This window comes from Bos javanicus, chromosome 24 (assembly GCF_032452875.1).
Source record: "Bos javanicus breed banteng chromosome 24, ARS-OSU_banteng_1.0, whole genome shotgun sequence".
Taxonomy (NCBI): Eukaryota; Metazoa; Chordata; class Mammalia; order Artiodactyla; family Bovidae; genus Bos; species Bos javanicus.
The window spans coordinates 8,308,974-8,323,094 of NC_083891.1; the positions used below are offsets into that span (position 1 = coordinate 8,308,974).

The following is a 14,121-nucleotide window of genomic DNA, read 5'->3' on the forward strand; positions in this document are numbered from 1 at the left end:
TGCTGAAGCTAAACTCCAATATTTTGGCCACTTCATGCAAAGAACTAACTCACTGGAAAAGACCCTGATGCTGGGAAAGATTGAAGGTGGGAGGAGAAGGGGATGACAGAGGATGAGATGGTTGGATGGCACCACCGACTCAATGGACATGAGTTTGAGTAAGCTCCAGGAGTTGGTGATGGACAGGAAGGCCTGGTGTGCTACAGTCCATGGGGTTGCAAAGAGTTGGTCATGACTGAGCAACCGAACTGAACGGAATAATATAATAACATATATACTATATAATAATAATGGCCACACTAAGGAAAGAGTTTAACAAAAAGAAGCAGTTTAAATTGAGAGTAAATCCAATTAACAACTTGGCAAACTGAGCAATTAAATTCTTAGCTTTATAAATACATCATTTGACATTTGAACTTACTTTTGCAACAGTTAAGATTTTACATATTATTTTTAAATAATATGTATTTATTATTTCCACCAATATTTCCACAGTTTGACCTGTCATTTATGTTATGCTATGCTAAGTCACTTCAGTCGTGTCCGACTCTGTGTGACCCCACAGACGCCAGCCCACCAGGCTCCCCCGTCCCTGGGATTCTCCAGGCAAGAACACTGGAGTGGGTTGCCATTTCCTTCTCCAATGCAGGAAAGTGAAAAGTGAAAGTGAAGTTGCTCAGTCGTGTCTGACTCTTAGCGACCCCATGGACTGTAGCCCACCAGGCTCCTCCGTCCATGGGATTTTCCAGGCAAGAGTACTGGAGTGGGGTACCATTGCCTTCTCCATGTCATTTATAGGCAAAGAAAATTAGTAATTCTGAATGTATCAAGAGCCATATTATAGTCATATCCTTTAACTAAATAATCCTACTTCTGTTCATTCAGTTCAGTCACTCAGTTGTGCCTGACTCTTTGTGACCCTGTGGACTGCAGCACACCAGGCTTCCCTGTCTATCAACAGCTCCCAGAGCTTGCTCAAACTCATGTCCAATAAGTCGGTGATGCCATTCAACCATCTCATCCTCTGTTGTCCCCTTCTCCTCCTGTCTTCAAGCTTTCCCAACATCAGGGTCTTTTCCAATGAGTCAGTTCTTCCCATTAGGTGGCCAAAGTACTGGAGTTTCAGCTACAGCATCAGTCTTTCCAATGAATATTCAAGACTTATTTCTTTAGGATGGACTGGTTGGATCTCCTTATAGTTCAAGACTCACAAGAGTCTTCTCCAACACCACACTTCAAAAGCATCAATTCTTTGGCACTCAGCTTTCTTTATAGTCCAACTCTCATATCCATACATGAATACTGGAAAAACCATAGCTTTGACTAGACAGACCTTTGTTGGCAAAGTAACGTCTTTGCTTTTTAATATGCTGGCTAGTTTGCTCATAGCTTTTCTTGCAAGGGGCGAGCGTCTTTTAACTTCATGGCTGCAATCACTGTCTCTCACTGTTTCCATTGTTTCCTCATCTATTTGCCATGAAGTGATGGGACTGGATGCCATGATCTTAGTTTTTTTAATGTTGAGCTATAAGCCAACTTTTTCATTTTGCTCTTTCACTTTCATCAAGAGGCTCTTTAGTTCCTCTTTTTTTTTTTCTGCCATAGGGTGGTATCATCTGCATATCTGAGGTTATTGATATTTCTCCGGGCAATCTTGATTCCAGCACGTGCTTCATCCAGCCCGGCATTTGGCATGAGTACTCTGCATATAAGTTAAATAAGCAGAGTGACAATAATACAGCCTTGACACACTCCTTTCCTGATTTGGAACCAGTCTGTTGTTCCACATCCAGTTCTAACTGTTGCTTCTTGACCTGCATACAGATTTCTCAGGAGGCAGGTAAAGGTGGTCTGGTATTCCTATCTCTTTAAAAGTTTTCCACATTTTGTTGTGATCCACACAGTCAAAGGCTTTGGCATAGTCAATAAAGTAGAAGTAGATGTTTTTCTGGAGCTCTCTTGCTTTTTCCATGATCCAACAGATGTTGGCAATTTGATCTCTGGTTCCTCTGCCTTTTCTAAATCCAACTTGAACATCTCGAAGTTCATGGTTCACGTACTGTTGAAGCCTGGCTTGGAGAACTTAAAGCATTACTTTCCTAGCGTGTGAGATGAATGCCATTGTGCGGTGGTGTGAACATTCTTTGGCATTGCCTCTCTTTGGGATTGGAATGAAAACTGACCTTTTCCAGTCCTGTGGCCACCGCTGAGTTTTCCAAATTTGCTGGCATACAGAGTGCAGCACTTTCACAGCATCATCTTTCAGGATTTGAAAAAGCTCCATTGGAATTCCATCACCTCCACTAGCTTTGTTCGTGTTGATGCTGCCTAAGGCCCAGTTGACTTTGCATTCCAGGATATCAGGCTCTGGGTGAGTGATCACACCATTGTGGTTATCTGGGTCATGCAATCCCACTTAGAAGACTTTTTCTTCCCAGTGGGGGATAAAAGGTCTGTACTTTTGAATCTTGAACTTGGAAGTTAATCATCCTATAACTTACCATTTGCCCTATATGTCTGCACTTTTAACCAACCATGCACTGGGCTGTACTGTAGTATTTACTATTGAAACATATCTTCCTATTAAGTGGACCCACACAGTTCAAGCCCGTGTTGTTCAAGGGTCAACTGTACATGACAATAGTCATGGTAAAGTTATGTTGTGAAAAAAAAATACAAATGACATTCAGTAAAAAAGGGTTGGTTTATTAAATAATTTATAAACAAGGAGATAAATATTACACCTTTCCTTGAAATAGCAAGTATGAAAAGTACACAGCAGCAAGAAAGCTATGGTAACCGACTGAGTATATTATTTGTGAATGAGGACTGCACCTCTGCATAAAATTGCCGGGGCATTTGAAGTTAATATACACTGCAGTAACAGGATATGACAGTAAGATAATAGCTGATTTTTTTTTCTTTTTCTTTCTTTATATGATATGGTATTGCTTTGAAAAATTTAAAATAGTCCTTGGCAAGCCTTATCTCATTCAGTCCTTCAGTCTTCTTAATACTAGTCATACAGTGTACCCATGTGTCATAGTAATTGTTTATATTATACTCCTTGCTTCTTAGGTACTGCCTTTTTGGTCTCTACTAACTTTGGTTACTGCATCATTATATTATTCATTAGGCTGCTTTTCACACCATATTTATTACAGTGGTCAGTTATTTTGGTATTTTAATGTGGATATATATGTAATTATTTCTGCCTTACAGTAGTGAAGTCTCAATTAAATTTTACTATCATATAATGTAATATATATATTCACAGAAAGACTTCAATGAAATGATGAGAAAAGAATGTTTAACTTCTAATAAACACATGTCAAATTAGACTTGGGGGTAATTTGCTTAAAGAAAACCAACTCGTTCAAAAAAAGAATTTTTTAATTTGCTCCTTCCTTTAATCAGACCCTGGGTTTCTCTCATGGGCCTCCAAATATCTATTTCTCTCTACTGTATAGAGGATTAATATCTCATTTTCATTTATTTAAAATTTGTTGACTTGTGGGAGTCGGGAACTTTGTATTTGACAGTTCCAGTTAAACATTAATCTCAACTAATTGCAATCTGAAGAATTTGCTACTGTGAAATTAAAAAGCTCAGCAGTGAAACTGACAGAATTTTCTTTGCTTCTCAATGATAAGTCAAATTACAGAAATGTTGGCTGCTATCTAATGCGAAATCTTATTTCCATAAGGAATATTTTCATGCCCAGCCATCAGAAAGAGGGATGACCTTTAATCAGAGAAAAACTGAAGACTGACAACTGCAATTAAGTAATCCAGATAACAGACCCATGAGAGTTGATCCTTCTTTGGATCAGTCACCCCCGGTGATCAACTGGTTGGATGTAGAGGTGCAGAACATTGAACTATTTTATGTTTTGAACGTGTATTTCAACATCTATTTTTAAGTTTCAAACATGAAGTATGTCCAAATACTTATCTACAAGGAATTATAGTTTCAAAAGATTCTATTTCAAAACCCCACAAATTCCATTTGCCAAACAAGTCACATGCCCACCATTTATGCTTGGGAACTGTATTCCTTGCACAGATGGGGCAACAAGTAGTATAAAATACACACCCGTACACTTTCACTCCTTCCCCAAGAGAAATTACCCAAGCAACCTTTCAACCACAGCCTAGGCCTCGAAGATCTGCAATCTATATCACATCTCAATATGTCTTCTCTTGTTCCAGAAATCTGTGTGCTCAAAAGGCAAGTAATTCATACCCTCAACATCCTACACTGCAACTATGGCAAGAAAATTACAATAAAAACTTTCATACTGATAAGAGAAAATAGAAGCTATTTATAAAATCTAACTTGGCAGATATTTCAAGAAGCTCATATCTTGCTCATGGGGAAAGCTGTTGGGTTTTGCCTGGGCCTTCCCAGGTGGCTCAGTGGTAAAGAATCTGCCTGCCAATGCAGGAGACCCAGGAGACACGGGTTCAATCCCTGCGTTGGGAAGATTCCCCTGGAGGAGGAAATGGCAACCCACTCCAGTATTCTTGCCTGGAGAATCCTGTGGACAGAGCAGCCTATCAGGCTACAGTCCATGGGGTCACAAAGACTCAGACACAACTGAGCAACTAAGCCTAATGCATGCTGAGCAAGCCTCCTGATAACAGTTGCCGAGTCACTGCTTTTCGAATGTCCTTGGCGTTGTTCTGTAGTTGGTCTTTCCTCACTACATGCTGTGTCCATAACTGAATACAGCTCTGGACATTACTCCCTGTGTTCTGGTGTTGACAGCATTGCTCAGCCCACAACCTTTGGAGGAACTGAAGGTTCTTTTAGATCTTGAGAAATCAGTCTCTTTTATCGCAGGCTGGAAACTCATTTGTCAGCATATTTTTCACAAAAGCTAACAGCGTTTTTGTTTTTCTTTTGATTTCAGTAAATTCCACAGGTCAGCTGCCCCATGTATAATTCTCTGGCAGACGATTGTCTCTGCGCTACCGGTAGTTGCCTTGAATCTGTGGGATATTCTGGGAGAGGCACAATCTGTCTTCTCCCTGTGCCATTTTATTCAACTTCAAGGGTTTACAGAAAATGACCTTAATGAAGAGCTTTTAACAACAGGCTTGAAAGCCACACCACTGAATTGGCCCTTGCTTAAAAGCTCAACCTTAAATAATGTTCATTGCTCAAAGCCATGCTCAGTTTTCTGTCTCAGCGTTTGCAAATGAAAATCAGACCCTGGCAGTCACAGAAGTACTTAAATTTCTGTATTACCTTACATATCTCTTTGAAAATTCAACAAGTCTTTTCTGAATTCATCTTTCCTTTGGGCACTTGTCAAAGGCAATAGTAGCAGACAAACAAACAAAAGTATTAGCCACATACCTATTCATCTAAAAACCACAAGCTCATTCTGTCCATCATCTGCTTTCCAAGGCATTATAGGAAATAATGTACCAAAGCTTTTGAGACTCCACAAAATGGGCTGTCTTCATTCTCACCTGCAATAAGCTTTCTTACCACCTGCAGATAGCACCAGAGCCAATGTCATGTAATTTTAACAGGCCATTTTTGTTTGAAGGACTATACCAGCCAGCCTTAGCTAAGTTTTCCTATAGCAACAAACAAATCCAGAATGTCAGTGGCTTACCACAATAAATATTGATTTTTGTTTTACCCATGTGGATCCATCTGGGTCCATAAGGGCTCTGCTCCATAGCCTTCCTGTTTCAGAATTCGTGCTGAGAGAATGATGTGAATTTTGGACCTGCTAGCCTCATGACATGAGAGACGGCAGGAAAAGATACATGGGAGAAGAGGCATGTTGGGTTCACAAAGCTCTGGATGGTGAGTGGCACACGGAGCTTCTGCTTCTTGAGCAAAGCAAACGTCACACGTGCCAAGACTGACATTGATGATGTGGGGAGACTGAGTCTCTCACAGGGAGGGGCAACTAATATAAGCCTTCTGAAGACCACAGCTGGTTTTAACATTCCACAATTAGACGGCTGAATCGGATCTCTGGGAACTAGTACTTCATTAGCCCTGGAACACTGCGTATTATCGCAGTTTCCTTCCTGATGATTCAGTCCCAAGCAATTTCTTAAAGCCGATATTGGCAAACACAAAGGTTTATTTACCACCTCCTGCAACAAATGCATGTATATCAAAACCATTCACAGGAATAAAGGCTACAATGAAGTAAAAACCCCAAACCACTCTCTTGAGACTGCCTCTATTCCTCTTCTGACTTATTCTTCCACAGTCCAGCTTCACCACTCATGTACATCATTAAAAAGAACATGTACGTCTTCATAAAAAGAGACATCAAGGATAAAATGCCCATGGACAAGTCAGCTATAGCCAGATCAGGGGGTGATATGTGAGCCTCACACTGGTCAAATAATTCTATTTTCATGGATGTTATTAGATAAGAAGATCTGGTTTGCTTGACTGCAAACAGATTGGATGAAAAATTAAATCTTCAAAGGGGGACTGTGCTCTGTTATTGAATCACCCCTTGGAAAAACAATTTCCATTTTCTTTTTTTAATTTCCAACTGTTTGGCAGTATCTGCAAATACACTTTTTAAACCAGGGAACTAATTATTTTTGCCTCGAAAGTTGGCCGACAGGAGCAGACGCAATGCCTGGAACCCCATCTGAAGTAGCTGCCGCCATGGGTGACGGACGCTCTCACACTGACAGGGGCACTGTTTCTCTCAGGAAAACTCTCTGTGTTGTTTGTAACTGCAGCTGAAATCCTCCCAGTCACAGGTGTACCATTAAGGTATCACATTCTTAAACATGCCGTAGACCATTAGGTAGTTGACGTTTCACGACATAACTGAGCTGCCTACGTTCTTTGAACATCAGAAAGCACTGGAGAGGATATATATATCATATCATAATCACAACATACATTACATTTCTATAAGATGTAAAATTAAAGCTTAAAACAGAAACTTTTTTTTTTGGCAAAACAAATAGGAGATATTTATTATGTGAATGTGTAGGAAGGACAGGAGGGACTGTGAAAGGGCTATATTTTAGTAGACACATTTGCCTGCAATGTGGGAGACCTGGGTTCGATCCCTAGGTTGGGAAGATACCCTGGAGAAGGGAATGGCAACCCACTTCAGTATTCTTGCTAGAGTATTCCATGGACAGAGGAGCCTGACGGGCTACAGTCCATAGGGTTGCAAAGAGTTGGACACAACTGAGCTACTAACACTTTTTGTTCAAAGAGTCCTAAGGATTTTGTCTATTATTTGTTCAATAATCTCAGCCAGTCTTGTGGTTTTAAATATTGTGTATTAACACATGACCACCACCAGATTTATATCTCCAGCATTAACTGCTCCTCTGGATGTCTCTATATATCTGATTTCCATTAAAACATCAAGTTTTGTGCTAAAAAAAAAAGGACTATAACTGAGATAAACTTTTATATCAAGGACAATACACAAATAACTTATTCTTTAAGCCTAAGTAAGCACTCACCTACAATCTTCAGTGTATATTAATCAAACATATGTTCAAAATCAACCTAAAATTGATACGATAAAACTGCTATATTTATCATATTCATCATCAATATGAAACACAGCACTATAACAAATAAAATCTTCAAAAGTACATTAAAAAAATCAAGTTTTAATGATACCAATGATACCACGCCCACCCACACACACCCCCAAGCTAAAACGTATCTGAAGCTATAGGGCATATGTAGCAAATGCCCAACTAACACTACAAAACAAGCATGTTGTCTATGTAATATTTTCCTCTTTCCTTATGCTTTTAGTTGATTTCAAATTTAAAATGTGAAGTTTTTATATCAAGTAATGCCATTTGCTAATAAAAAAGAAAATGCTTTTTCTATGCTATCAAATGCTATTTTGAATCTATCTAAAATGTGTTCCACTTAAAAAGTACCTTGTCTTCTTTTTGGTTGAGTCCCCATTTTAGTTCTTCTACTCGAAGTCTCAGTTTCTTCACTTCAGCTTCATTTTGATCCACGAGGTTGTTGGCGTGAGTCAGTTCTGCTGTCTTTGCCTGGTACTGTCTGCTTAGCTTACAGTAGGCATGCTGAAGGTCCACGAGTTCCTTTCAAAAGAAAACAAGGATCCTGTTATTTATAGCTTGCTCTGATAAAATCAGAGGATGGGCAACTTCTTTTGAAAAAACAGAAGAACACTTTAGGAAGAATTCAGATGGGTATCTTTTCATCTGGAACTCTACCTTTCTGCAGTTAAACATTATGATTGTCATTGTTCAGTCACCCAGTTGTGTCCAACTCTTTGTGACCCCATGGACTGCAGCACGCCAGGCTTCCCTGTCCTTCACCATCTCCTAGAGTTTGCTTAAGCTCCTGTCCATTGAGTCAGTGACGCCATCCAACTATCTCATCCTCTGTCACCCTCTTCTCATCCTGCCCTCAATCTTTCCTAGCATCAGGGTCTTTTCCATATTTTCTGTATTATGATTAGCATATTACGATAGGTGGAAGATGTATTTCTGTATGTCTAAAATACAGTGCAACTCTTTATGCACTTGAGTGAATGACCCATTTTTCATGTTATGCAAATTTAGTTTTTATGTATGTTTTCCAAAAGAAATCTTGTATCCATAAATGAAGAATAAGATGTAATAAAAATAAAAACAAGAAGAACTGTTCATCTGATAAATCAGTCTAAGTATTAAAAGTTAGCAGACTATCTGGTTTTAGTTATTTCTCTAAGAAAAAAGTTTTAGTGCTGCCATATTCATGCCGAAAGCACGTGAATGTGGCTCAGAGATCTGAAGTAAGGGACCCATCTGGGAAGAAACCAGAGTGAATCCACCATGAAGGGACTGATTCCTAACCAACTTTGTTATAATCAATACTGTAAAGAAATGAATTAACAGGTTACATTAATTGGCTTCAGATTGGAATTAACATAGCTTTTCATTTTTAGTTCAAGTTTGCTGTGCAAAATTAACAATATTGTAATTGTTGAAAACATCTTTATTAATACTATGAAGAAAAAAAAAGCCTTTAGTTCCTCATAATGTTATAGTACTTTAGGAAAGTCTCAGAACATTTAACTTCCTGAAAAACACTGTCATAGTACTTATAAAAATAATGCATACAAAATACAAATAATATATAATACACATAGAAAAGCACGAGAGGGCACTAGTTAAAAATGTATGGTCAAAAATTTTTGAGACAACTAGGTAGACAACTGGAGACCTTTACTCATATACTATTACTACCACTAATAAAAAAGAATCAGATTTAATAGTTTTAAAAAGCCATAAAGTATTGGAAAACACTGCACAAAAACTTAGATACTTTTTTTAAATTGCCAATGGGGAAAGGTTTTCTATATACCATCATGAGATCACAGAATAATAAATTTAATCATAATAGGTATACAGTGTGTGTATAGCTAATAAAATAGTCTGTCCTACACAGAAAATGCTGTAACAAGGGACAGGTCTCTTACTAATGAGTTATATGAAGTCTATACCAGTTAACTTCATATAAAATATGGAAGGTCAGAGTTCACAGGAAAGCATACAGAATATCTTAAACATTGAAAGCCATTCATCCTCATCCAAAACTCAGGAAACACCTTTCCAATTTCTGTAACATACTGACAAGACAAAATTACAGAAATGCAGGAGAGATTCATGGCTGCTGGGGATCAAGGGTGGAGGGGAGGGCAGTTTCAGGCGAGCAGGGGATGTGGTGAGGGCAGATCAGGGATCCTCATCTTGATGAAAAGTTCTGTGTTTTGACTGCATTGATGTTGATATCCTGATTGTAATATCCGACCATAGTTTTGTAAGGTGATACCATGGGGGGAATCTAGAGAAAATACACACAGATCTCTCCATACTATTTCTTATGTGAGTGCGTGCTAAGGTGTTTCAGTCCTGTCTGACTCTGTGACCCCATGGACTGCAGCGTGCCAGGCTTCCCTATCCTTCACCATCTTCCAGAGTGTGCTCAACCTCATGTCCATTGCGTTGGTAATGCCCTCCAACCATCTCATCCTCTGTCACCCCTTCTCCTGCACTCAGTCTACAATTATATATAAAAAAAAAAAGTATAATGAAAGAAAACACATCAAGGTGCTGTTCCTCAAGTCTTCAGACTGGCAGGATTAAGTGTGATAAGATAATCTGTTGGTAAAACATCACGAAATCATGATTAATGGAAATATTTTGCCAAATTCTTTAAAATGAAAAATGTATGTAAACCCCAACCCAGCCATTCTGCTTCCAGAAATGTGTTCTACAGATAGACAACATGGTTGGGTGAAATGCTGTGTCCATGTGGATATGTAGTACAGAATTCTTTTTCTGTTAATAGTGAATGATTAGAAATGAATGTCATACCATCATATAGAGCTGATTAAATAAAAAGCCATTAAGCCATTAAATATAATATGGCAGCCTTTTGTATATGGACATGATATCTCCAAATACTCTATTAAGTAAAGGAAAACACAAAAGAATGTGAAGCACATGTTATCACAGGGAAGAAAAGTTGGTGTGAAGTGAACTGTGCTATCACACCATTTATTACTGGCGGCCTCTCAGCCTCCATGAGACTCAGAACTCCAATTAGAACAGGTGAAAGTCCTGCAGAGGTGGGAAGAAGGTGTGGACTGCAGGGCAGGACCTGGGGAGAAAGTACTGACCACTCTCAGGAAAAGGCAGAGAAGGGCTCCATGACAACCAGTCACCCATTACACTTTCCAGTGTCCCCTGACAATGTGAATATCAGACAGCTGAGAGACTCCTGGAATCTTGCCGCTGTCCTGCAACGCCTGGCCCCTCACAGGAGTCAGAATCACAACCAGTGATATTTAAACCCCAGCAATGCTGATGGCAGCTGGAAAGAGACCTCGACAGGTAGCTAGACACCTGCTGACAGGCAGACCCACAATCCCTTCCCCTGCCTCACCATAACAGTGCAGTTTATGGCTTCACAGCAGTGTTTTAGCAAATGACACCCCAAACCACATTTATTAATAGAATGCAAACAGACTTCTCCTTTCTTCCCTTCAGAATACAATTTCCCAATGCCAAATTATATACCTGATGGCTTCACATTGAGATATGCAACAGGGAACACAGTTCTATTATTTGGAATGAAAATGGAGCATTTAATGACAGATTTTCTTGATCTGTCACAAACATAAAGAATCTGCCACAAAAATAATGCAGAGCTTAATGGAAGGGTTGTCACAATTTGTAAAAGGATGGCTTTTTCTCAGGAATTATGCACCTCGTTGCAACTACCTAAATACCTTTGCAATTTAGTAAAACTATTTCTCCATCCATGCTGTGGCTTTAGGCTTGTACAGTTCACTTAATTTGGTTTAAATGGAATTAAGTAAACATAAGTAGCTTCTCAGGTGGCACTAGTGGTAAAGAATCTCCCTGCCAGTGCAGGAGACTTAAGAGACATGGGTTCAATCCCGGTCAGGAAGATCCCGTGGAGGAGGAAATGGCAACCCGCTTCAGTATTCTTGCCTGGAGAATTCCATGGACAGAGGAGCCTGGTGGGCTACAGTCCAGGGGTCGCAAAGAGTCAGACAGAACTGAAGTGACTTAGCATGCACAAGTAAATATAAACAACCTTTGAGATGTGCAGATAGGAAGAAAGGAAAGAAAAACTTTGCTGTTGGCAATACAAATTTCCCCCAAGCATGTGTCATCCTTGTAGGTAGATCTGTGGCCTTCACGATCCACTGTGAGGCCATTTGTTCAGGGAAGGTCACCTTATTCTCAGGCCCAGGAGGTGGGTGTGTTAGTCAACGTCTATTCCCTGTGAGTGGTCCCCAAGCCTGCAGCATGGGAACTCCAGCCAAGATTTACTTAATTATTAATAGAAGCTCAGGACTTGGGACCCAGCAACACTGGGTGACAAGCCCTCCAGATGTTTATGACTCAACACAAAGTTTGAGGACTCCTAGTGTATGCCAACTGTAGTAAGCTTTACTCTTAGCAGTAATTGTTTTAGAAAAGTAGACAAAACATAAGTGAGCAATGAAATGTGAGCAGTCTCCTCAGATGGGAAGAGGCGATGTAGAATTTTTAGTACTTAAAAGGAGAATACATGCCTGGAGGTACAACAGTCTGGGCCAGTAGGAGAATCTTGCTTACAGCTGAGGTCGAGCGAACCTGGCCTAGCCTGGGCACATTTCGTTACGAGAAAATATATCAAATGGTATATACAGTCAAAATATTTAAATTATGTTCATAGGATACATTTTACTTTGTTCTAAAAAAAGATTAAAACTGAATTTCACTTTGGGAGAAAAATATTTCATTATTAAAGATATTTTTAAAAAATCAGTTTAAAAACACAAATATAAAAAGTCAGTTTAGGATGATGGTATGGTCAGTCAGGTCTGACTCTTTGTGATTCCATGGACTGTAACCCACCAGGATCCTCTATCCATGGAATTTTCCAGGCAAGAATCCTGGAGTGGGTTGCCATTTCATCCTCCAGAAGATCTTTCCCACCCAAGGACTGAATCCTAGCCTCTTGCATCCCATGCATTAGCACGTGGATTCTTTACCATTACATCACCTGGAAAACCTAACTCCTAGACTATTTACATAGGGTGAAAGACTTTACCTGCCTCCCGAGAAATCTGTATGCAGGTCAAGAGGCAATAGTTAGAACTGGACATGGAACAACAGACTGGTTCCAAATAGGAAAAGGAGTACATCAAGGCTGTATATTGTCACCCTGCTTATTTAACTTATATGCAGAGTACACCATGAGAAACTCTGGGCTGGAAGAAGCACAAGCTGGAATCAAGATTGCCAGGAGAAATATCAATAACCTCAGATATGCAGATGACACCACCCTTATGGCAGAAAGTGAAGAAGAACTAAAGAGCCTCTTGATGAAAGTGAAAGAGGAGAGTGAAAAAGTTGGCTTAAAGCTCAACATGCAGAAAACTAAGATCATGGCATCCTGTCCCATCACTTCATGGCAGATAGATGGGGAAACAGTGGAAACAGTGACTGACTTTATTTTTCTGGGCTCCAAAATTACTGCAGATGGTGATTTCAGCCATGAAGTTCAAAGACGCTTACTCCTTGGAATGAAAGTTATGACCAACCTAGACAGCATATTGAAAAGCAGAGATACTAGTTTGCCAACAAAGGTCCATCTAGTCAAAGCTATGGTTTTTCCAGTGGTCATGTATGGATGTGAGAGTTGGACCATAAAGAAAGCTGAGTGCTGAGGAATTGATGCTTTTGAACTGTGGTGTTGGAGAAAACTCTTGAGAGTTTCTTGGACTGCAAGGAGATCCAACCAGTCCATCCTAAAGGAGATCAGTCCTGGGTGTTCATTGGAAGGACTGATCTTGAAGCTGAAACTTTGGCCACCTGATGCAAAGAGCTGACTCAATGGAAAACACCCTGATGCTGGGAAAGATTGAGGGCAGGAGGAGAAGGGGATGACAGAGGATGAGATGGTTGGATGGCATCATTGACCCGATGAACATGGGTTTGGGTGGACTCTGGGAGTTGGTGATGGACAGGGAGGCCTGGCGTGCTGCGGTTCATGGGGTCACAAAGAGTCGGACACGACTGAGTGAGTGAACTGAACTGAATACATGAAATGTTGAAGTTTAACTGAGTTCATTTTTTAAGATTTTCTTTTTAATGTGGACCATTTATAAAGTGACAATATTGTCACCCTGTTTATTTAACTTATATGCAGAGTACATCATGAGAAATGCTGGACTAGAAGAAACACAAACTGGAATCAAGATTGCCGGGAAAAATATCAATAACCTCAGATATGCAGATGACACCACCCTTATGGCAGAAAGTGAAGAGGACCTAAAAATCCTCTTGATGAAAGTGAAAGTGGAGAGTGAAAAAGTTGGCTTAAAGCTCAGCATTCAGAAAACGAAGATCATGGCATCCGGTCCCATCACTTCATGGGAAATAGATCACGCAACAGTGGAAACAGTGTCAGACTTTATTTTTCTGGGCTCCAAAATCACTACAGATGGTGACTGCAGCCATGAAATTAAAAGATGCTTACTCCTTGGAATGAAAGTTATGACCAACCTAGACAGCATATTCAAAAGCAGAGACATTACTTTGCCAA

At 39.8% G+C, this 14,121-nt stretch overlaps 1 protein-coding gene across 2 annotated transcripts in view; it reads right to left on the bottom strand.

Annotated features, from left to right (window-relative positions):
- CCDC102B (coiled-coil domain containing 102B) overlaps positions 1-14,121 on the bottom strand; it is a 278,967-nt gene that overhangs the window by 68,920 nt on the left and 195,926 nt on the right. For both annotated transcript variants that reach the window (XM_061399557.1, XM_061399556.1), the window contains exon 7: positions 7,917-8,087. In XM_061399557.1, the coding sequence (XP_061255541.1) occupies positions 7,917-8,087 (171 nt within the window). The remainder of the gene's footprint in view (positions 1-7,916; positions 8,088-14,121) is intronic.